Raw genomic sequence first — 23,448 nt, forward strand, 5'->3', positions numbered from 1 at the left:
TTGGTGCGTATACATATTAAAATACGTACTCAGTTTGGTCCCTCTCAGCTCCTGTACTAATCTTTCTCCTATTGCAGCCATCATAAGCCTTAGGTCTGAATTGTATTCCCATTACAGGTCCACACCACTGTGTCACTAGTATGTATGTATTGAGTCAATGTTCAGTCGAGACTGAAGTGGTCAAATGTTTAGTTTCTATTGTCACTGTCACTGTTGATATAAATATCTTAATTCCCCACACATTTATGTAAGGAATAAGAAAAAAGAAACTTTGAATTGCGAACAATTATACACATGGGAGTTTATCCATACAACAGATAAATTCAATGTTCACTTGGAATAGTCACACAAATATGCAGGAGCAAGTCATCAAAAAACACGGGTTCCCCGCTATAAACGAGAAATGCAAATAATAAATGTAATATGAAAAGTGAAGAGATGCAAAAGAAAGAAGGAAGAAAGAAAGAAACAAAGAAGAAAAAGTGAAGAAAAAAAGAAATGAATAAGATAAGATTAGAAAGTATACAGGCTACAATCTATATCTATTATCTTACTCTATGGTCTTGCTCTTGTTTGCTATTATGTAATCCAAGTTTGCTTTGTCCTTGCCATTTTCAGATGATAAAACAACAGACTGTACCTCTCAATTCAGTCTGACCGAAACACCATCTGAGTTTGCGCCATGTTTATGCTCACTGTGTCACATGGATTCTGAGTTTGCGCCATTTTTATGCTAACTGTGTCACATGGATTGACTGCGCACAAATGCTAGTGCCTCTATATAGGGAATGTGACGTCGCGGACTGCTCTTTTCCGATTGGATGAATGGTGACTGAATTTTTTAACGCGTGTTTGGATTGGTCAATCAACTCAATCCGTCTCAATCCTCCCTCTCCCTATAAATAATCACAGTTCACTGCATTCCTTCATCTGTTCTCGTCACTAAGATGTGGATCAACATGGAATTTTCTACTCTTGTCTCTTCAATGCTGTTTAGAACGGACTTACCCATGTACCCATGTACGTACGATCTACGTGGACTATTGTCAAGAGGACGGATACCTATGTGTGGAAAAGAAGAATATACGTAGAAAGACAAGGTTGTTTAAAGAGAGTGATGATCTACAGCCCAGAAGTAAGACAGAGGTTAAGGACAAGAAGGAGCCCTAAGCGGTGCCTTCTATATTAACAATATGGTATGTTAACATAAAACCAAAGGCCCTTTTCAGGGCCACTCCAATGTCTCGAAAAGACATTCACTTTTTTTTCATGCCTAAATGTTTTTCTTTTATATAAAAATAATGTTCCATTTCCCTTGATGCTATATACAGCGGTAACACTAGACAACGGTGAGATTGCCAGTCTGGGATTTACCCACGTTTCAAGAGAAACCGCCAAATCATTACAGACGTTACAAAAAATCACCTCATTGAAATAGCCAACATAAGAAGCAAATCATTCAGAAGTCAAATTAATGAGGATTTTATTGTTAATTCCCTTGCTAAGCTTGCATTCACAATGAGTGATTGTGCTAGTAATGAGAAGCTGGCTGACAAACTTTTAAACGAGTGGAGGGATGAAATGTTAAAAAGTGAGAATGACATTGACAAACAGTGTTAAAAACTTTCATTGTATGGCCCATGTTTTGTTGGGTTTTCATAGATATATATGTAATGACATTAAAGTACTGGAAAAATCTTTGGTAGACCAGTATGGCCCATTAGGACGAGACAGCCTACTTATCTTTAAATTCTGGTCCAAGGCGGGTACCATCATTGAGCAAGTTGTCCGTACGACATCAGACACTTTTGGGCCAGCTGGTGACTACCTTGGACTGCATGATCGATGGGAATTCTACTGTATTGAAAAAGGTATATTGTTTACAGATTGGAGTTGGAGAGAATTTTTCATTTTAAGCTATAATCCACAGTCCTCTGTGACCATATTATGCTTAAACGTACCAAAACCTTGGAGTTGCAGTGCATTTTAACTTTTTTTCTTTAAATTCAGTTGTTTGAATGGTGACTATTATATATTTTGCAATTTTTGGGTAAATGCAACATCAAAAATTGACATGCTGGGAATAATTGGTACAACTGCTTTTAAATCTTTTATTTTTTTTTTTACTTCAGTTCATGTTTTATTTAAAAATACAAATATTTTATTCCAGGAATCAAGTCGACAGTTAGGAACTATCGCAACAATAGGTTTAATGGTTTATTCCAAAAAGCAGCTGATATTCTAGTACATCGTAAGTCAATGGTAGTAACTATTGAAAAACAACTCTCTGATTTCTTGCCTGATGAGCAGTACAGTGAAGCAGCTGATCCAAAGACATTGAAGAGGACACAGTTCGTGCAAGTGACAACCTTGGCTGTCAACACCACTTTGGAGACTTTGATAGCAGTCAGAAGCGTAGACCAAATGCCTCCTTGCACCACCACTCCTCCATTCAACGTAACTCAAGACAAACTGTATCAGAATGAAAGAGTGGTATGAGAGTATCACTCCCACAGAAAAAGAGTCATTGTGGAAAAGTGCAACAATAGTAAAAATTTAATAGTTAAATTCATGGCACCATGTAGGAAAGTGGGAGTTTTTAAATGGCCCAGCAGAGACGATGTTCAGGAAGTTAAGCCTGAATTTGTCATAGCGACTGGACTGATTCCAGAATGTCTAAAATCTGGACGTCAGTGGGCATTCTCAGATCATAGAAAATTTGATGAACTGTTTACAATGTATGCCAATGTTTTCTTCTGAATTAAATGACTTGTTAAGAAATATGTTGTACTGTATCTGAATTGTCTGGTCAAAGTAAAATATTTTAACCCCTTATTTTCTTCCCTGCATTGAAATCTAGTGGACGTAGTTTAATTTACTGTATATATTTGAATTCTACAGGAAAAATGCAATAAGTCTGACAAGTTTCATGGAGATTTCTTTTTTAGATCAAAAGTTATGATGTAAATACTTATCTTATTAAACGTGTTGGGTCCGCGACTTAAATGAATGAAACATGCATTTAAAGAAGTCAAACATTCACTGAAAAGGCAATTTTTGCCAATATTCAAATAGTTGTAACTTCTGAACTAATCAAACTATTTCAGGAACTAAAACTGTTCTGAAAAGGTCTGAATTAGCTCTATAAGAATCAATCATTAAAATGCAAATATGAAGACTTTGTAATTTTGACTGGGGTTGCTATATATAGTCCCACCATATTAAATTTCCCTTGAGGCTATATAGTCCCACTATGTTCAATTTCCCTTGAGGCCATAGTACAAAGTAACATTTGCCCCATGTTAAATTTCCATTGAGGCTATAAGGCATATACCCCATTTAAACAGTAAAACCCCCTCGATGCTACATCGTCCCACTTCACTACTACCCCCATTGACCTTTCATAGGGAATTTAATTCTTGTATGCAAACTCTGATCTAAAAAAAAAAACATCTGAGGAACATGACATAAGATTAATTTTGAATATTTTCAACAATTTTCCTCAGTGACATTGAAATTTGATCTTGTGACCTTGAAATCTATGGAGAGCATGTCTCTCCATTGGCAAACTAGTATGGAACATGGCGACTGTCGACTAGTGGAAGCAAGAGATAGTTTCCTTTTACAAAAAGATAAGCTGTGTGGCAGATGGACTGAGAGGCAGGTAGATGAACATGGTGACAAGTCTCCCATTTTGTGATGCTCTTTTCTAACGAGACAGTAATTTTGTTACCAATCAAATACAGAAGCTTTAGGTACTTTTTCCTAATCCTGTTTGGAATTTTCCCAAAAGTAGTTCACTGTTCAGCCTTGGTCTTTTTCCTTTTGATCCATTATCTCCATGTAACCATAGGAATTTCTTTGCAATATTTTATAAAATATATATGGAAACAATTTTAGAGAATTTTCTTCTAAAACTTGTAACAATTGAGCACGGTGACCATAATCTTTGATCTTTAACTTTCAATTCCCTTGAGATACTTCATAAACCATCATATCTGATTCATTCATAGCAACTATATTATTGTCTCATACCATTGTAGGCAGGGCATTTTTCCCTATTTTGATTGTAAATTATTCTCCATCAGAACTTTGCAAAACTGCAGTGCAGTTTGACATGAAAGACATCTCATATTAGATTAAGCAAAACAATTGGAATGTACAGGAAGTTTTGATGGTTATTTTCTTGTTAATCAGTTTCGTGCAGATGTAGTGAAATTTAAGTTAAGGAATTCAAGCATCTTACTAACATCAATCTGATAAGTTTTATAAAATATACAAATTTTGAATCGTATGTTAAGGAGTAAATGTCTAATTGCCTTGACTTGAGTGCACTACAAAATGAGTGTTCCTAAGTTGTAAATATTTTATGTTACAAGAATCTGTTTGAAAAAGGAATGATTTAAAATAATTCCTGATCTCTTAAAATATGGTTTTGTTCAAGCTAAAAATTGTGAAGGTAATTTAGAGGAAGATAATATGGTTTTAATGTATTTGACAAATGAAACAAATGTCTGGAGGTGGATGGGCAGAAGATGATTTAAGAGCAAACACACCTTCCTCTGAGTCTGACCTCTGAATCAAACTCATCTTCCTCTTAGTCTGACACACCTTCAAGTGAGTCTGACCTCTAAATCAAACTCATCTTCCTCTAAGTCTGACACACCTTCAAGTGAGTCTGACACATTTTCTTCTGAGTGTCAGAACTTCTTGAGTCTGAGATGCCTTCATCTGAGTTTGACATAACTTCCTTTGAGTCTGACACAACTTTGAGTCTGGCTCTATTATCCACACATGATTTGCAGTATATACCAATATACCTGATTTTTCTCTCTTCCTATCAGGCAGTAGTGCACACTAATATTTTACTCTCTCTTGATTGATCGATGATTATTTACATCTCCCATGTACTTTACCTGTTCAAGTAAATTCGTCAAGTCATGAACTTAAACAATATAGCTTAACTTTCCATTTCATATACTATACTGACTTTGGGGGGAAGACATTGTACTATAACGAGTTTAGTAAGGGATCTAATGAGTCAGTGTAACCTTAGATCATTCTATTTTTTTTTTAAACATTCAAGACTTTTGTCTTTGCAATGGATATCAAAGCCAAAGTAGGCCAGGTAACCCAGGCTAGAACCTATGCAACATACTTTTCCTGTCCCCTACCATGTAATTTTTAAAGTTTCTTGTCAAGTCAAACAAATTTTCACCATCTGCTCAGATTCCCCTTTTGCATTTGAAGCCTAGCAAAAGTTAAAAGTTGACAACTAGTTCATATCCCAGATCTTACAGCAGCATGATTGGCTGGAAAGTACTAAATTGAGCACCTTGGCTACCTAGTCACATATATTAAGTGTAATGAAGGGCAAACAAAACCAGCCCAAACCATGTTGTCACTCATTTTGAAATGGAAGATTCCATATACCTAACATATTTGATACGTTTTCTTTACTTGGCAAAATATTGGGATTGAAAACTCCACAAACAGGTGTCATTACGTCAAGCCCATCACTGGAGATTGGAATCCATCGTGTAGAACAAATAGCACCGATGATATGGTATTGTGCCAACTGCATACAGGACACACCTGACACAAGCATGACTCCTGAAGGGTGAACCATAATCAGAATGCATGATCTTCTAGTGTCCGTGACAGTGAACAGATTTCTATTAGAGTATATTGACTTTGATCCTGTGTGACAAAAGTTTTGTCTTTTTTGTCTTTGGTTTTATATATTAACTCAGTTAAATTTCTTTATGATGATGCACGACAAGAAAAATCATGGACTTGTTGAAGGAGTTCAGTTCTTATAAAAATTTTGACCAGATATATGTAATTTTAAGGATTTTTATGGGTTTTTATCTTTTATCTATATTTTTCAAATTTTTAAGATATTTATCTGTTATCTTGTAATACTTCTGTTAAGCTGTTTGAGAGCTGGATATTAACAAAAAGTATCTCAGACCCTGTCCCAGAAAATGAAATCTTTGACTGCTAATATAATTATGGTATACCATGGTACATAATGCAGTATGTTCAAAATTACCACAGTATATTGCAGTGCAAAATTGTTGTGGTACCCATCTCAACATTAAAGTTTAATAAATGGACAGATATATCAGCTGCCCTGCATTCATCTGCTTCAGACTTGAAGATTCCATACTGACATAAAATAAATCAGCATGTTCATCATATTCAGCAAAATATGTGGAATGAAAACTTAAACTTAAAAACATTGAACCCACTACTGGAGAGTAGTATCCTTGAGAGAGAGGTGAGTTGCAATTGAGCTTATGAAACTCACATACCTGACTCATGCATACCGTCTGAAGGATGAACTTCAACCAGAATGCATACCCTGCAAGTATCACTGACAGTTGAATATATTCTTGTCAAGTCTCAATTTCCATCTTAGGAGACAGAAATATTTTGATGTAAACTTATTTTAAAAATCATAAGTATGTACTACTCGAGAAAAAATGGAAATTGTGTAGTGGAATGTGGTTTAAACAACAACTTTTAATCATATTTATAGGATGTTATATGTCATTTTTTAAAATTAATTTTACATGTTTGCATGTTATATCTTGTTATACTTAATGTTTTGTTCATTTGGATGAGTTTAAAATCCAAAATATTTGTGCAATTCATATTTAAATCCGTCAAACTTTACCTTTAGTTGGCACTGTATAGCCACTTTTGTGCTGATGTGCCATATAGGACTCACTGTACTATGTGTGTATGATGTGATTTGGATTTTTAACGTAAAAAAAATTCAGTCATATCGCTATGATGTCTGTAATGTGGCAGTTTATAGTGGTGTCTAGCACTGGGACATCATGCAGCAGACATGTAGCATGATGTCCCAACCAGTCACATTATCCTGACACCAGGCCAACCAGTCCTAACACTAACCTTTTAATGCTGAGCACCAAGCAAGGCAGCTATTAGTACCATTTTTGTAAGTCTTTGGTATGACTCGGCCAGGGATTGAACCCACGACCTCCCACATCCAAGGCAGATGCTTTAACCACTAGGCCACCAGAGTGGTCGCACTGTACTAATGATATGGAAAACTGGGAACCAGTCTAGAAATGGGTGAGGATAAAATAGATTATATATGGGTTTGAAAAAAAGAGTATATATATGGGTTTGACTGGTCAGGATTGGTTGATAATGAAAGTAAGATTCTAAGAAAAATAATCCTGAGAGAGATTATCATAGTTGTAACTGAAAGAGAAAAAAACAGACATTATTTTATTGATAGAATTTTAGCCTCGTTACAGTCTTGAGTTTGAAAGACTCATTACTGAAATCAGCACCTGATTCTTTGGTACAGTACTGAAAGCACCTATTTCAAACACATGTAGATCCAGAAAATGCTGCAGGTCATATGGTTTTGTCTACACAGAAGCTGTCATTAAGGGTGTATCTGTACTGATAACTAAAAGTTTGATCATGAGCACTCAGAAATTTTTAAGTTATTGAATTTTAATATCATGGTTTTTGTATAGTTTTACTATGGGAACTGTATTATTACTGAAGTCCTATAGGACTCATGGTACTAATTCATGTGCTTTTAGTTCTTTACCAAAGAGTTGGGTTCTTATTTCAGTAATGACTGTTCCAGACTCAGGACTGTTAAAGGACTGAAATTCCATTAAAAAAATATATATATTATATTTCTGGGTTGTACTAGTATAAGCTCTCAGAACATTCTTGTTACTAAAGTCTATCTTTCATTATCAACCAAGCCTGGCCAGCTAAACCCTTGTAATCATACACCATTTTATCTACATCCATTTCCAGACTGGTTCATTAGTACCGTGTGTCCTACTATTTAGTACTGTCAGTTCTTTGATTTTTAATGGCGCTGACCTTGACCATCTGATAAATAGTTGTTGATGTAGAAGGTTCTGCAGTTATTAGTCTCCGTGATTTTATACATGACGAGATTACTTTTACCGCTAGCACGAGCGAGACTGCAACATATTAAGATTGTAACTTTGCCCAGATATTTTTGTCCCAAGAGACCGCAGGAATTTCAGCCAATCGAAAGCAAAAGCTTCTTTACTTCTTCAACCAGATTTAACATGGAGACCTTCACGAAGGATAAAGTTGTGCCAGATGTCATTGATAAAGTGCCGCCAAAACTATTAAAAGTGTGTGACAGCTACTTTTGTCAATCGGTTTCGCTACTCAATACATCACGACACTCATTCGGATAGATAAAATATATTAAATATAGTTATTTATTATGTATTGCGATGTTCAAATGTAGCCCGGAACGGTAATCGCGGTACTTGATGTTCATTTCTTAAAAGTGTTTTGCTACTGCTGCTTATTTCTAATTTGTAAAGTGTCAGTGACTTTCTCTCTCTTTCGATTCCTTTCAAAATCTTTGTCAATCGAAGCGAGTAAATGTAAATAAAACAGCATATGGTGGCCGACCCAGATTCAAGTACCACGAGGGAAGGACTCGATATTATCGCGGTATTTGCCTAACTTACTTACTGGTAGCACGCATATATTATAATTAAGATAAATTGCAACCTGTTTAATGACAAGGAATGTCCACGCTTATACTGGCAGAATATTTCCACAATAAACGAAAGGATCAAATCGAACACAGATATCATTAAAGTAGAAATCCATAAATATTAACATTACAAAGTAACAATAATTATTTTATATGAATTTTAAATGCAATATTGGCATATAAATATATATATATACTTAAAAAAAATATTTTTTAAATAGTACTGATTTCGATATAAAGTTGTGCTGTTATTTTTGTATTCTTATTTACGTACCAGAAGTATGATCATGAGCAACAATTTGTCAATTTTGGACCATATTGGCTACCATGGAATGAAATTCCAAGCTTAACTTTGTAAGGACATGTATGTCACCGTCAGTATATGACCTATACTCATCAAACATCAGATGATACACTGAATATATTTTGTAATCGAAGCAAATGCAGGTGTAGCACTTTACAAAAAAGTTTTGTTTATTCTGTTTCATTGTAAACTTTCACAAAAATGTTGACATTTTTAGAGGAAATAGTGCTATAAGATATTTGTGCCCTTACTGGCTACAGCTTTACATCTGTAAACAGTTGTTAGATGGCACATGTTCAAAAATAATTGGAAAATTCCATTTGCCACGATAATATAGAGCCCTTGATAATACAGCATTGGAGTAATATATATATATATATATATATATATATATATATATATATATATATATATATATATAATACTTATAGGCCTAATTGTACTCAGATCGGTTTGCTGAAAGACAAAAGACTGGCCCAAAACATCTGCAGCTAACCAGGATACATGTATGCAATAAAATAAAAACGTGATTATTTTCAGTTTTTGTATACAAAGCTAATGAAATGTGAGCATTGTCTAATTATTGAGTAAGATGGGTAGAGTTTCATGGTTATAGCTAGCAATGGAATATCAACAAATTGTATATTAACACTGTTTCGTCACAGTTTGAACTAAAAATGATTTCTGCTGATAAACTTACATGAAAACATATTAAAAATGAATACACATTTAAAATAATAGTGCAGATTTACTCCAAGACTGACCTGTGCAATGGAAACCATTATACACAATGGAGATTTCAGGATTTGGTAACTTGTATTTAGTGGTCTTTATCTTGAAATATGGATAAATATTTTATTGGTTCTTTTTATATGTGTGTGATTTGATTTTTAACATCGCTTTAACAATTTTCCAGTCATATCACTACAGTGTCTGCAGTGATGTAGTTTATGGTGATGTCTAGGACAGGAGCATCATGCAGCAGACATTTAGCATCAAGTCCCACCCAGTTATTATCCTGAATGCAGGTCAACCAGTCCTAACACTAACCTCTTAATGCTGAACACCTAGCAAGGCATCTGTTGGTACTGTTTGTATAAGTCTTTGGTATGACTCGGCCTGTGTTCAAACCAGCAACCCCCACATCCTAGGTGGATGCTTTAACCACTTAGGCCACTGGAGCAGTCTTATTTTTATATTATTAACTTAATTGAAAAATGAGTTTTATATGATAGTGACAGTCCTAATGCGCAACGGAAATCTGCATGCACAATGGAACTATCTTATGATCCTTCTCTGAAGTATATTAAATAATGTTTTTAAGTTAAGAAGTATAGTTTGAATATATGTTGTAGTTTCTTGTGGAGACAGTTCTGCAAATGGAAATGATCACTCATGAAATGATTTCATTACCAAATTTTCTGACAGTATAAAGCACTGGTACAATGGAAACAAAGTACTGGTACATTGTGTAATTTAGTCATACTGGAGTTTTATCCCCTTGTCAATAATCGCCATGGGAAAGAAATCTTTTGGTCTTACAAAAACTAGGAGAACTGTAAAGAAATAACTCTCTATTTAAAAAAAAAGTCAAAATCACATAGAAATACAGTTAATGTTCATATGTCTGAGAAGTGTATGATTACTTATGAAATATGTTTGTTTGGCAGCATTCTCTCTCTTTTGAATGTTAGATAATGATACAAGTGTACTAGTACATTAAAAGTAAGGAAATTCAAATTAAACCACATTTATATGACAGAGTTTGAGAGCCAGTCAGAAGAACTTGAGACATTATTAGAAGAAAATCACACCAGCTTCTAGCAATATTATGTCAATGATCTAAAGCCAGAAGTTAAAAATTAGTGTATGAACCAAATTGGCAAAACAAGGAAAACACAAAATGGGCCAGCAACAATGTTGAAAATTTTGGTTGACTTGAAGCTGGAATATACTGCAGTTTTAATAAATTTAGCATCATTGAATTGCACTTAATGGATTACATATGTTCTCCACATGACCCTGGAAATTATGAATAAATGTCTTAACAAAGAATATTTCTGCCAAATACATGATGCATTCTGGTGCTGCAAATATGAAGAATAAAACACTCAATGGCAAAGTTCAAAATTCATATCAAAGACTAGATAGGAAATTTTCAGTAATCATTATGCCAAGGAACAGCACTCGAACCAGAAGTGAAAGCATACCTTGAAAGAAAGGACAAAAAAGTACTGACTGTTTTTTTAATATTCTGTCACAGAAGGTGATATAGTAGTCCGAGTAAAGATGAATTTTTCAAAATGTGTATTTGAACGTGATAGAAAAGACTTTATTTTTAGATCATGAGAAGCTACTTTTTTTAAAATAGTTGAAAGTAAATTTTTTTTTTTTTTACATTTGTTCATTGTTTTTCCTTTCTGGAAACAAAAAAGATGATTTAAATATTTTCTTGCATTACATTATTTACATATCATTTTGTGCTGTGTTGTAGACTTGAACATTGAATTTCTTAATATGTGGTACTCATTTTAAAATTTGGCTTAAAGTTTCATTTAACAATTATGAAGTGTTCCATACCATTATAGATTTGTTTCATTTATAGTTACCAGATTTCTGGTAACTAAAAATGACTCATTCCAGAATTTATCATGTTTCTCTTTATTAATAAAATGAAATTTTTGAAAATTTAATATTTATATTGATTTTACAATTAGAACCTATTTGTAACCTCCAGAATTGTTTTAATATGGAACTGTGGATAAATTTCTTCTTGATTTTCTAGAACATTGTGGAATGGGGCTTAAAATAGTAAATGAATATAACATTCATATGATATACATGAGTAAAGAATAAAGGTATATATAATGTTGAATTCCAGAACAAAACTTAGCATATACTGGTACATAAAAAAGGCAGAAAGGAAGAAATAAGAATCCAAATTATAAAAAGGAAAAAAGGAAGAAATCAGTGAACCGGGGGGAAAATAAATCCTGTGTCATGGCAGGATACATGACAAAAAAAGTTACTATTAGTTATTGTGATATTTGGTATTCATTTGTTCATATGTAAGTGAATACTCTTATTCAGTACTTAAAATCAGATACACAATTGATAAATCTTTCATCACTGCATGGCTGGAGGTAATCGGCTTAAAATCATTCTGGAATTTTGAATTTTTGGGTATTTAAGATTGAATTCAATGATTTCTGGAATGTTTTAGTACAAATTTCAATTGTTATATAGTTTAACGTCATTTTTCAGCACACGATAGGCAATGCATGGTGGCCAGTATTGGTGGAGGAAGAACCACCGACCCACGAGAAGCTACTGGTAAGCTTTCTCACATACCCACATTGGCTGAATCCGAGACTCGAACCCACACAGAGAGAGTTGAGTTGGCAGTGATCTGTAACAGAGCACTGTAGACCACTCAGCTGCTCGGGGCCTCTGTACCTTAAGTAGCCAAATGTACAGCGGCAACCATTATCTGTTCTGGACAAATGGGTGAAGAAAAAATGTTTGATCAGCCCTGATTTGTGTTTATTTGGTGTGCCCAAATTTGCATCATATATGCAGTGTATGTTTTTGGACGTAATGTATTTGATGAAAATATGAGAATGTTGATAAGAAACTTTATTTCAGATATATTTTACCTAGATTAATCCAATGCATTAAATTACTCTGGTACATAGAAATAAAGACATTGATACTAAACAGCCCTTTTGAGGGCTACTTATTCTTTTCTGGGAAGAGTACCTCAAAATTTTCTATACATTGATATAATGTTAAGTCTGTAAAGTTCAAATTTTGTGTATTCTTGTATGGGTAAACAAAATAATACATGCAAACAAAAACTTGTCACTGAATTAAAATTCCTTATTTGACAGAAATATTCATGTCATACAGTTGAAAAAGCCATGTGCTGGATTTATGTTTATCTCTATCTTATCATCAGACACAGCTTTTCTGTTTTAATCGGGTCTTCTTCTTGATCCTTTATATACAGTACTCTGGTTTTGCAAAGGAAAAAAAGAGTTGTTCAACTCATATTTAATTGTTTGTTTGCCAACTGAATTTATTTATCTTTTTATTTGATTAAAATATTTTTCTTTTTGTTATTCAGTTTTATTTCAATTTTCAGAAATTGCCTCATGTTTTTCTCCAAAAAGCCATCAATAAAACAGGGAAGAAAACAGCAAATATGTATTGAGTAATATATATTTTTTATGTCATTGTAAAAACGTTTTTAAACAGTTTAAAAAAATATTGATACACTTGAGCATCTTAGTACACATCAGTAAAATATACACACGGAACTATATGTTTTGTTTATCCCATCAGTGACGGGAGAAGAAGAGCTTGTGTCATCAATAGCTTTTCGTTTGTTTTGCCATGATAAAATGAGTGCCTGTATTTTAAAATGGTTGTTGAATTAAAAATAAACCAAATAAATTGACAGCTCCAGTGGCCTAGTGGTTGGAGCATCTGCCTCAGATACAGAAGGTCACAGGTTCAAACCGAGGCTGAGTCATCCCAAAAATGAATAAAAATGGTACTAACAGCTACCTTGCTAGGCACTCAGCATTAAGTGGTTAGAGTTATGACTGGTTGGCCTGGTGTGAGTATAATGTGACTGGATGGGACATGCTTCTTGTCTGTGGCATGATGCCTCAGTGCTAGACATCACTATAAACTGCCACATTGCAGTCATCATAGCAGAATGACTGAAAAATTGTTAAAGCTATGTTAAAAAATCCAAATCACACACACAAACATACCAAATAAATGCCCAAACCTGTTTTAAAATAAAATAAAAAATTATATTGATCTAGAAGTAGTAAATGACTAAATGTCGGTATTGATTTACATCACAATCACTATATAAATACTGTAGTCTGAATTAACTGTACAGGATACATTTTGATAATGTTACACTGTCCATTAAAGAAATTTAAATGGTGGAATGACCAGTTGATCTTCACATAAGAACTATGTATGTAAATTTACAAGCTGAAAATCAACCTTTTAGATACTTTACTGTTTTTGCAAAAACAGGATTAACTTTTTAAAATTTTCAGGTGTGGATGTTCTGTTGGTTTCATTTGCTATATAAAGGTTTGCATCATCCAAGTCGGCTTTACTCATTCCTCATTTTAAAATTTCCATTTATACAAATGTTAAAACAGCAATGGAGATAACTGGTGATTGAAAATGTTTTAGGCTTGTTTTTTTTAAAAAGTTTATTTATAGTAATCTTGTGCAGAAAATAGTTAAATATGGATGTGTTGATTGATAATTTGTTTACATTGATATGTTTTGTACTTTGTTCTTTATTAAATCACCATGCTACTTGTTGTCAGCTGTTTGAGTGATTAAATTGTGAGCATTGTGACTATCCAAAATTGTGATATTGTATGTACCTTGTGAGCGGGTATTTGAATTTCAGGTCATTATAAGTTAACAAGTTTTGAAGTTGTAAGTTGTAAATAAATAAAGCTTAAAAGTTTACAGTTTACATTGTTTACATCTTTTGCAAAAATTAAAATGGTGTGAAACATTCCCTGCAACAGTCCAAGGTCAGCACAGTTGACTACTACCGACTAGCTGTTAAGGTTGAGGTCACTGCTCACAAGGTAAACAAACATATATTTGTGAACAAGTATTCTGATTTGACTATTTGGGTATTCATTTCAGCTGATTTGACTATTTGGGTATTCATTTCAGCTGACTTGACTGTTTGGGTATTCATTTCAGCTGATTTGACTATCTCGGTATTCATTTCAGCTGATTTGACTATTTGGGTATTCATTTCAGCTGATTTGACTATTTGGGTATTCATTTCAGCTGATTTGACTATTTGGGTATTCATTTCAGCTCTAACATTGCAGGGCATATTAATGTTTACTTTTCTAGTTCAAAATATACTGCACAGAATCAGGAATAAGTAATGATCATTCAGTGTCTGGTTCTGTGCCATAACTAATGCAAACCATCTAACAAGTCTGAAATAGATGTATTTTTATTTGTTTATTTATTTATTTATCTTGAGAATAGAGGTGAAGGGTTATGATTGCTTGTGTGTAATAGCATTAACTGAGATGTGTCATTTTCTTTCTTGATATGGCAGTAAATAGCACGGAAAATTCACCTGTTTGATCAATTACCTGCTTTGTTTCTTTTTTATAGTGGCCTCAACTCTCACCTGTACAGAACAAACAGGTTTGATTAAAACCCCGTCTTTAAGGCTTCATTTTTTCAGAGATATTATTGGTTTTGACAAGTTTTGTAAAACATTTAAGTGGTTATACAGCTTAATAATATTTGCATTTAAAACTGAAATGTTTTCCAAAATGGTTAAATTTACAATTTAATTATCATGACAGTTGCATTATGGTAGTATTGAGGTAAAGCCTGGCATGGTGTTGACCCCGACCCAGGTCAAGGATCGCCCTAAAGTGGAGTATGAGGCAGAAGCTGGGGCGTACTACACACTGATTATGAATGGTAATTCACTTCTGTATTTATATACCAGTCATTTCAGTAAATAACACAGTTTTAATGAGACTGTTTCCTGAAGCATTTTTCATGAAGTACATGATAGAGGTTTGTTAATCAATTATTTGCAAAATATACTTTAGTTACCAATATAGTATATTAACTGTACTTATGAATATTCATTGATACTAAAATATTATGATTCACAGTATTGCAACATTCATGAAACAAGTCAGACTTGCTATGTGCTGTTATATAATAAAAGTCTATTGATTTTGGAGTAAAAAAGCAAAAACTCAGTCACTTGACTAAAAGAAGAAAAATGGATACTGTGCAATAACATTAGTTTTACATCACAGACCTGGACCAAACTTTGTGAATAGTTTGTACATGGGGTAAGGAAAAGGCATTGACTTTGGTGTCAGCATCAAGGCCACTGCTAGAAACAATGGATTCTGCACAGAAATTTTAATTTTTGACCATGTACCTTCACCAAGTTTTGTACATGACTGCTGAATTGGGGAAGAAAGAAGCCTACTGACATTTGGATAACTGGTCAAGGTTACCATGTCCAAAAGAAGAACAATATTTTCTTGTATAATAAAATTAGTTCTAGACCGTGTACCTTGCCAAAAGTTTGTGGAGTACTTGTTTTTAAGGTATGAAAGAAGCCTATTGAGTTTGGGGTCATGAGATCAAAAGTCCAGGTCATTGTGGCTGGAAGTAAAATGGGTTTTGTATAATGACCTTTGTTCTAGAATAAATTCCAGCACCAAACTTTGTAAATGGCTTTCACTTAGGGTAAGAAAGAAACTTTTAGATTCTGGGGTTTAAAGCTCTTCAGCCATAGTAATGGTGAGTCTGTTTAGAAAATAATCATTTTGCTCTGTAACTTGAGATACAACAACATGCTGGTACCTTGACCAAAGGCTTGGATCATTGAGATCCAGTGATCTCCAAGTTAACCATACAATATTGGTGCTTACATTGAGGACTCGGTAACACCAAGTGGGCATATAATGTGCTGTTCACTGTATTCATTTGTACCTGGAGGGTTAGTTCTTTCTAACTTTTTGACCCAAGTTTGAGACCTGATATATTGTGAAGGAATAGATGGAATGATCAGAATTAATTCATTAGAGTAGTTGACTATTCATAGGTGCCGTAGAAAGAAATAGAGGGGTGCAGCTACATCCCTTTAATATTCTCCATCAATTCCCTTGTCCCTCCCTCTGCCCTTCAAGAGCTCACTGCAAATCACCAAAACACTTATTTAAAACTTTTTTTATTTCACTTGTTTTCTACTTAATTTATGATGAGCACATATATGCTTTTGTCTGTTCCTTTTTAAAAAAAGATAAAATTGTACCATCATTAGCATCAGGTCCTTTTTTCACAATGTGCATTGTTCATCAAATGCCCCTTCCTTCAACAAAAATGTCCCTTTTAGTAAAAGTGTCACTTTTTCCTTCCACTCTGTAAGAAATTTCTAGCTACAACACTGGACCTATATGTGTACCATGGTGGTATGATTTAACTGAACCGTCATTAAAATCAGTATGTGTACCATGACAGCATGATATAACTGAAACTTCATTTTAAAAAGTATGGTGGCATGTTGTAACTTATTATTTTCAAAAATGCAGACTGGGAAGATCTTGTACAACAACGAAAGAAAAGTGAGCTCATTCACGGCAAGCAAAATTTTCTTTCAGTCTCCTTCAATTTTGAAATTTCAGTAATTCGAACAGAATTATGGAAGTAGGTAAAATTGGGGGTGTGGGTGAAGGGAACTTTTACTTGGAAGTCGTCTTTACAGTGATTGGTGGAAGATAGATGTTTCTGAAACTGTTCATTCAGCACGACTGCATCAGAAAATCAATTAATGGGATTTTCATATGCCTTTCTTTTGTAGATCCTGATGCACCATCTCGAAAGAACCCTGTGAAGGGAGAATGGCACCATTGGCTAGTAACTAATATTCCTGGTGCAGATGTCTCCAAGGGTGAAGAAAACTCTCAGTATGTGGGCTCTGGACCACCAAAAGGCACAGGTAGCCACACTAAGGACTTGTTTCAGTTAAGATATATAAAAAATTGTCATTATATAACATAATGTTTGCCAAATTTACCTAACACAAGTTTTATTGTTGAAAATAGTGCTTTCAAATTAACTAATTGTGACTGCTGATTATGAAACTAATTTTGTCAAGTCCACAGAAGTTGAAAGTGAGAAAAAGCAGTCATTATAAAGCTGTCAGCTTTGTCCTCATCAACAGTCTTGGGTTAAAGGTTTTGGTTTTTATATATCTGGCATGAATCTTTATGAAATTAAGACCAGACAGTATATTTTACGACACACTCACTTGACCCTTTTGGACAATGGGGTAGGTTACAGTGGTAGAATAATTGCATTAAGCTTTTATTTCAAAAATGTAATTTGTTTATATTTCCTGAACTCTTTGATTCACATAATTTAGAATGAACATTAATTAAACTAGGATAATTCAGTGTCTTGTTCATTCACTCCCTGATAATGTTTTTAAATTAAACTAAGATAATTCAAAGTCTTGTTCACTCACTTAGTATTTAAAAAAATTTCACTAAAGCTTTCTTCGTTTGCTTATATTTCCTAATCCCCTTGATGGATTATCTTCTTACATTTGTATTAATCATGATGAAGGTAAGACTATAAAATTTTGCAACAATCTAACTCAACCTTTGAATTTGGAGTCATATTGACAGTTGTAAAAAATTTGTGTTAAGGGTTTTTCATCAGCTTATATTTCTAAACACATCGATGATGGAAGGATTTTCTTATATTTTGGATGAATGATTATGTAGCAGAGTCAATTCATTCTTCGGCATGCTCATTCATTGTATTGATCTTGGGGTGAAGGCCACACATTTACATCAGGGCATTGATCATGGACTTGACGTTTATCAGTATTTTTTAGTTTAAGCTCAAACTTAATGGAAGTTGTTCATTATAGAAAACAAGCTTTTGTGCATTTCTGCTTTTTTTTTTTAAATGTTGCTTGTTACCAGCACAGTTTAAGAACCATTCAATGTATTCTAAAGTTATCTGGTTTGAACAGTGTCTCATAGACCTAGATGTACCTTTTGGGGTGTCAGCTTGCCAACTCTATTTTGAATAATTGCAGCCATGATGGCCTAGTGGTCAGCATGTCCAGCATGCAACTAAGAGGTTGCAGGTCGAGATCCTACCATCCAGTCTTCCTGGGAAGACAACCAGTGTGTATCCTTGGTCAGGGCACTATACTCCTATTTCCTCAGCACTAAATATCCAGTTGGTGTTGCAGTACCATAAAACTCCAAACTATTTTAAATAGAGTTATGGCCCTTGAAGTTAATTTCATATTTGCTTGTAACTTGCATGACTAATGAATAGGTGCCTTTGGGTTTAATATTGTCTAAATTGCATTTTGGATGGAGTTATGCTTCTTATCAAGCATATTTTTGTTTCCAAATGGAAATATTGTTAGTTGCAGTCAACATAGCTCAAGAACCATTCAGTGTACTCTGAAGGAATTTGTTAGCAACACTTCCTTAGACCTAGTTGTGCCTTTCATGTGTTTTGTCTTAACAATGCCATTATTACATAGTTATGTCCCTTGTCAGTTGCCTTAATCTATTTATTACTTGTAATCTGCATAGATGACTAGCACTGAAACAAATAACTAATTGTACTTTTTGAGTATCTGTAACCTTTGTTCAACTCATTTTTGCGTATTGTTTGTGATGTCATCAGGAAATATTTACCTTAAAACATCCACATGGGTTGAATATAAGTCAAGAAGTCTGAATTTTGAACAAATTCTGTAAACAGTTACCCATCTGACTTGTATATGTAGACTTACGGGTTGATGAATTACTTAGCTGCGTAACCCCTCCATGATGAAAACAGACTGAATAACATCTGAAACCAAGACCTAAAAGATTATTTTTTTTCTCAATACAGACTCATTGAGTCCCATCAGAACCACTTTTGTTGTAAGTCCATAAGTAATGACAACTAATAAAAATTGAGACTTCATGAGAGAACTGTTTTGAGGAATATTTTCAGAACTTTTTTCCTAAATTGATGACAAGTGTATAGCTTGTTTAAGTCAGACCCTACTTTTACAGAACATCCCCACTCAACTTTTTCATTCTGCATAGAACTTTGCAGCCAGTAAATTCATGGACAATTGTTTTGAGAACTAGGTTCTTTGCAATAGTTTTGGTTTGGTATGGTTTGGTTTGTTACTATATGGCACAGCAAGACAAGTCAGTTATTTAGTTCCAGCAGACACACCATGGTAGCTAATCCAGGCATGGTCCAGTGGCAGGATTAAAACCAGCATGCTAACCACTGTGCTAATTTTCAAGTGATGGATGATACAAATTAGTCCAATATATACTCGGGGTTGAAATGATTTGTAAAGCTGGGCAGGATTTGGAGGCATTTTCTGGATCTACTCTTCTTAAAATTCAGTAAACATTACAGTCTTTATTTTTTAGAAATGGTTGTTAATACTGTACTAATTAAAAATGTTAAAAACTTGAGAGGCACATGTAAAATGGAGAAGTTCATGTTCAAATGATACAAAAAAACATTAGAATACCAATTTATAATTCATATATTTGCCCCAAAGTATTCTTATTTGAATACTTACATCAGTACTGGTTACAATCTTTGTCTATCAACTTGATATCTTGAGTTGTAATGACAACTTCTTGAAGGATTTGAATTTCAAGCATTCCGTGTCATCATTTACATGGCTTCTGAATGTCAGTCTTCTCCTAATTTTGGTTTCCTAACACAAGTTCCTCTTTGTATGTAAGGTGCTAGAAGAAATTGTTACAGTAGGGACCAGGGCCCTTTGTAGTGCACCTATCACTGATTACTCTATAATGTTGACAATGAATGGGATATTAAGGGTCTTCCTCCCTCATAGAAGCCTATGTGCATTGCTAGCAATACTTTCTCTGTTATTGTGGGCTTGTACACGTTTTTTCCAGCTAAGCAGCACATAGCAGACATTTCTACATACTTTTGGACACAGTTTTCAGACACCATCATTTTTTGGGCAAAAATAATATTTAAATGCCTAGTATTTTGGGGACATTGTGTTAAATTTCATTTAATTTAAAATGTAACTCACAATTTCAGTTACCTAGACTTTTTATCATTCTTTTTAGTATCCTTCCGATCCTAAACTGGAGTTTTTTTGTCCCACTGTAATTATGTAATATCCTGTGTTGGTATGTCTTACAAACTGGATTTTTTTTTGTCTCATTGTATTTATGTAATATGCTGTGTTGGTATGTATTGCAAACTGGATTTTTTTTTGTCCCATTGTATTTATGTAATATGCTGTGTTGGTATGTATTGCAGACTGGAGTTTTTTTGTCCCATTGTATTTACGTAATATGCTGTATTGGTATGTATTGCAAACTGGAGTTTTTTTGTCCCATAGTAATTATGTAATATGCTGTGTTGGTATGTATTGCAAACTGGAGTTTTTTTGTCCCATAGTAATTATGTAATATCCTGTGTTGGTATGTCTTACAAACTGGACTTTTTTTTGTCTCATTGTATTTATGTAATATGCTGTGTTGGTATGTATTGCAAACTGGATTTTATTTTGTCCCATTGTATTTATGTAATATGCTGTGTTGGTATGTATTGCAAACTGGAGTTTTTTTGTCCCATTGTATTTATGTAATATGCTGTATTGGTATGTATTGCAAACTGGAGTTTTTTTGTCCCATAGTAATTATGTAATATGCTGTGTTGGTATGTATTGCAAACTGGAGTTTTTTTGTCCCATCGTAATTATGTAATATCCTGTGTTGGTATGTATTGCAAACTGTGTTGATTTAATGTATTTATTTTTCTTACGTCTTGTTGGTAAAAAACGCTCTTTAGAGTTTATGTTGAATTGTTGTTTAAAATCATGCGGATTGTAACTAAATCTTATTGTATCTAGCTTGTATGTGTTAGTTGGAAAGTGATTGATGGCACTCTGTGTGTCTAAGTACGTTATATCTTGGAGGGCCTCAGGGTAGATTAGTACTTTTATGTAACTGATTTAGTTACCCTCATTAAATGCTACTGATATATGGCTGTGCAAAACACTTGATATGCTTCATTTTTTTATAATTAAAACTAAAATATTTCCATATACATGAAGTTAATGTCAGATAAATAATAGAAAGTAAAATTTATATGGATTTTCACTTTGTCTTGCTTTATCAGAAACACATGTTTTTGTAAATTAGATTTGTTGTTTTGTTCTTTTTTACATATTCTTTTTCGTGTGCTCAAGACAGCAGTCAAAAAGGACTGGAATTCAGTCAGTGAATTGATTTTTATTATTTCAGGTCTCCACCGCTATGTCTTTCTGCTTTTCAAACAGCCAAAGGGGAAAATGACATTTGCTGGTCTCCCTAAACTGAGCAATCGCAGTGGTGATGGCAGAGCAAATCATAAAGTGAAAGACTTTGCCAAGAAGCATGGGTTGGATGGAAATTTGGTGGCTGGCAATTTCTACCAGGCTGAATATGATGACTATGTGCCTAAATTGTATGAGCAATTGTCAGGAAAATAAAGGACTGAAAATAACTCTCCAAAATAATGCATACATTTTGTTCTGGAAAGTGTGCTTAACTTGGCTGTAGTCTCATTTCTAGAATTAGTGTAAGTCTTGTACTGATATCATTACTGTTTGCACAGATAATAGAGCAATACATGAAGTAACAGAATTAGCTGATTTGACAATTTATGTTGCCTTGCAGCAACAGCATGTTTATAGGAAAGATTCAGGAAATGAAAGATACAGCAAATGAAATTGACAAAAAAGTTATCAGTGAATGAAGTGATACAATGAAATCCATTTTCAAACCATCAGGTTAGTGAAATCTAGAAAATGACAGTGGTTCACTTTTAAATTTTTTTGTCTCATTATGTAGTTTGTAATGATTGTATCCTTTTGGTTTGTGTACAAAATTTGAATAGTCTGCTTTTCTGTGGGTCATTTGTACCATATCTACATTTACCTTTGTGTAACGGAAAATTTACAAAAATGTTTGTATAAAAAATTCCCCTGAAAGAGCTGTTTTAAATTGTTTGGTGTTAATTATCATGTTGTATGCCTGAATCTTAATACTGTATGTTGATATTCCTGTAATTTTCACAAGTATTATTTCCTTTAAATACAAAAATGTGCATATTTTCGAAAACTATGTAGAAACGATTTTAAGGTAAAAATAATATTAAATTTTTTTTTATGGATTGATGATGTAGGAAAAAACAAATGGTGTTTTATCATGTTATGCTGTGTATTATTTGTATTACATTTTTTCATATATTAAGATGTGCATAAAATTTGGCTAACTGTTCTGTTCTTAGTTATTTAATTTTTAAATTGAGGTCTTTTTCTCAAATATCTTACTCTCTCACACAGAAATGTAGCTGTTTCTAAAATGTATTTTCTGTCTATCCATTTATGTACACACACACACATATATATATGTGTGTGTGTGTGTGTGTGTGTGTGTCTTTACTAACTATATCTACATTCTAACCTTTCATTTATTTCTCATCTACTTGTGTACTGTTTACATCTCTCTTGTCTAATAACTTGAATTATGGGCATTTGATTTTAAGGTGTTTACAGAGATAAAAAGAAAACAATTTATTTGTAAATAAAAATAAAACAATTTATTTGTAAATAAAAATAGAGTGATTTCACATGTTTGACAATAACAACAAATTCAACAAATGGTTGTTTTCAGAATTAGCTTTGTGGAGTTAAGTTTATAACACAAAACTATTTTAATACATGAAATTTGTATGGGCTCAATAGAATATGGGGATGAGAGAAAAAGTGAGCTGCTTAAAAAGACGCAGCATTTTATGTTGTTTGTTAACTATATTATTTAAATTCAGCATTAAATTTTGACTTGTTTGTGGACTTAAAGGAGACCAGAAACCAATGGAAATACAGAATAATTATAAAAGCACTATAGAAGAAAACCTGCGACAGTAATGCCAATATTTAAATATTGGTACATCTACTAGGAGCTGAATT

At 33.6% G+C, this 23,448-nt stretch overlaps 1 protein-coding gene and 1 pseudogene across 2 annotated transcripts; both read left to right on the forward strand.

Moving 5' to 3' along the window:
- Window positions 1-498: 498 nt before the first annotated feature.
- LOC149795428 (uncharacterized) lies at window positions 499-2,809 on the forward strand (annotated as a pseudogene).
- A 5,068-nt stretch (window positions 2,810-7,877) lies between these two features.
- Window positions 7,878-22,757, forward strand: LOC149795429 (protein D2-like). Of its 2 annotated transcripts, none has more exons than XM_089965217.1 (4): window positions 7,878-8,171; window positions 15,239-15,359; window positions 17,266-17,403; window positions 21,740-22,757. In XM_089965217.1, the coding sequence occupies exons 1-4, from the start codon at window positions 7,956-7,958 to the stop codon at window positions 21,964-21,966; spliced, it is 702 nt and encodes a 233-aa protein (XP_089821343.1). In that variant the 5' UTR covers window positions 7,878-7,955; the 3' UTR covers window positions 21,967-22,757. The 2 variants fall into 2 exon arrangements, with proteins under 2 accessions (XP_089821343.1, XP_089821344.1); XM_089965218.1 differs by lacking the exon at window positions 7,878-8,171 and adding an exon at window positions 8,204-8,502.
- Window positions 22,758-23,448: the final 691 nt, after the last annotated feature.

This window comes from Sinohyriopsis cumingii, chromosome 7, assembly GCF_028554795.1.
Source record: "Sinohyriopsis cumingii isolate HCF-2022 chromosome 7, ASM2855479v2, whole genome shotgun sequence".
NCBI lineage: Eukaryota > Metazoa > Mollusca > Bivalvia > Unionida > Unionidae > Sinohyriopsis > Sinohyriopsis cumingii.

Excerpts from the sequence above, each read along its gene's own strand:
- LOC149795429 (XM_089965217.1), top strand. The coding sequence starts at position 7,956 with ATGACGAGATTACTTTTACCGCTAGCACGAGCGAGACTGCAACATATT. Across the intron at positions 15,360-17,265 it reads CTACACACTGATTATGAATG|ATCCTGATGCACCATCTCGA; the intron begins GTAATTCACTTC and ends TTTCTTTTGTAG. Across the intron at positions 17,404-21,739 it reads TGGACCACCAAAAGGCACAG|GTCTCCACCGCTATGTCTTT; the intron begins GTAGCCACACTA and ends TTATTATTTCAG.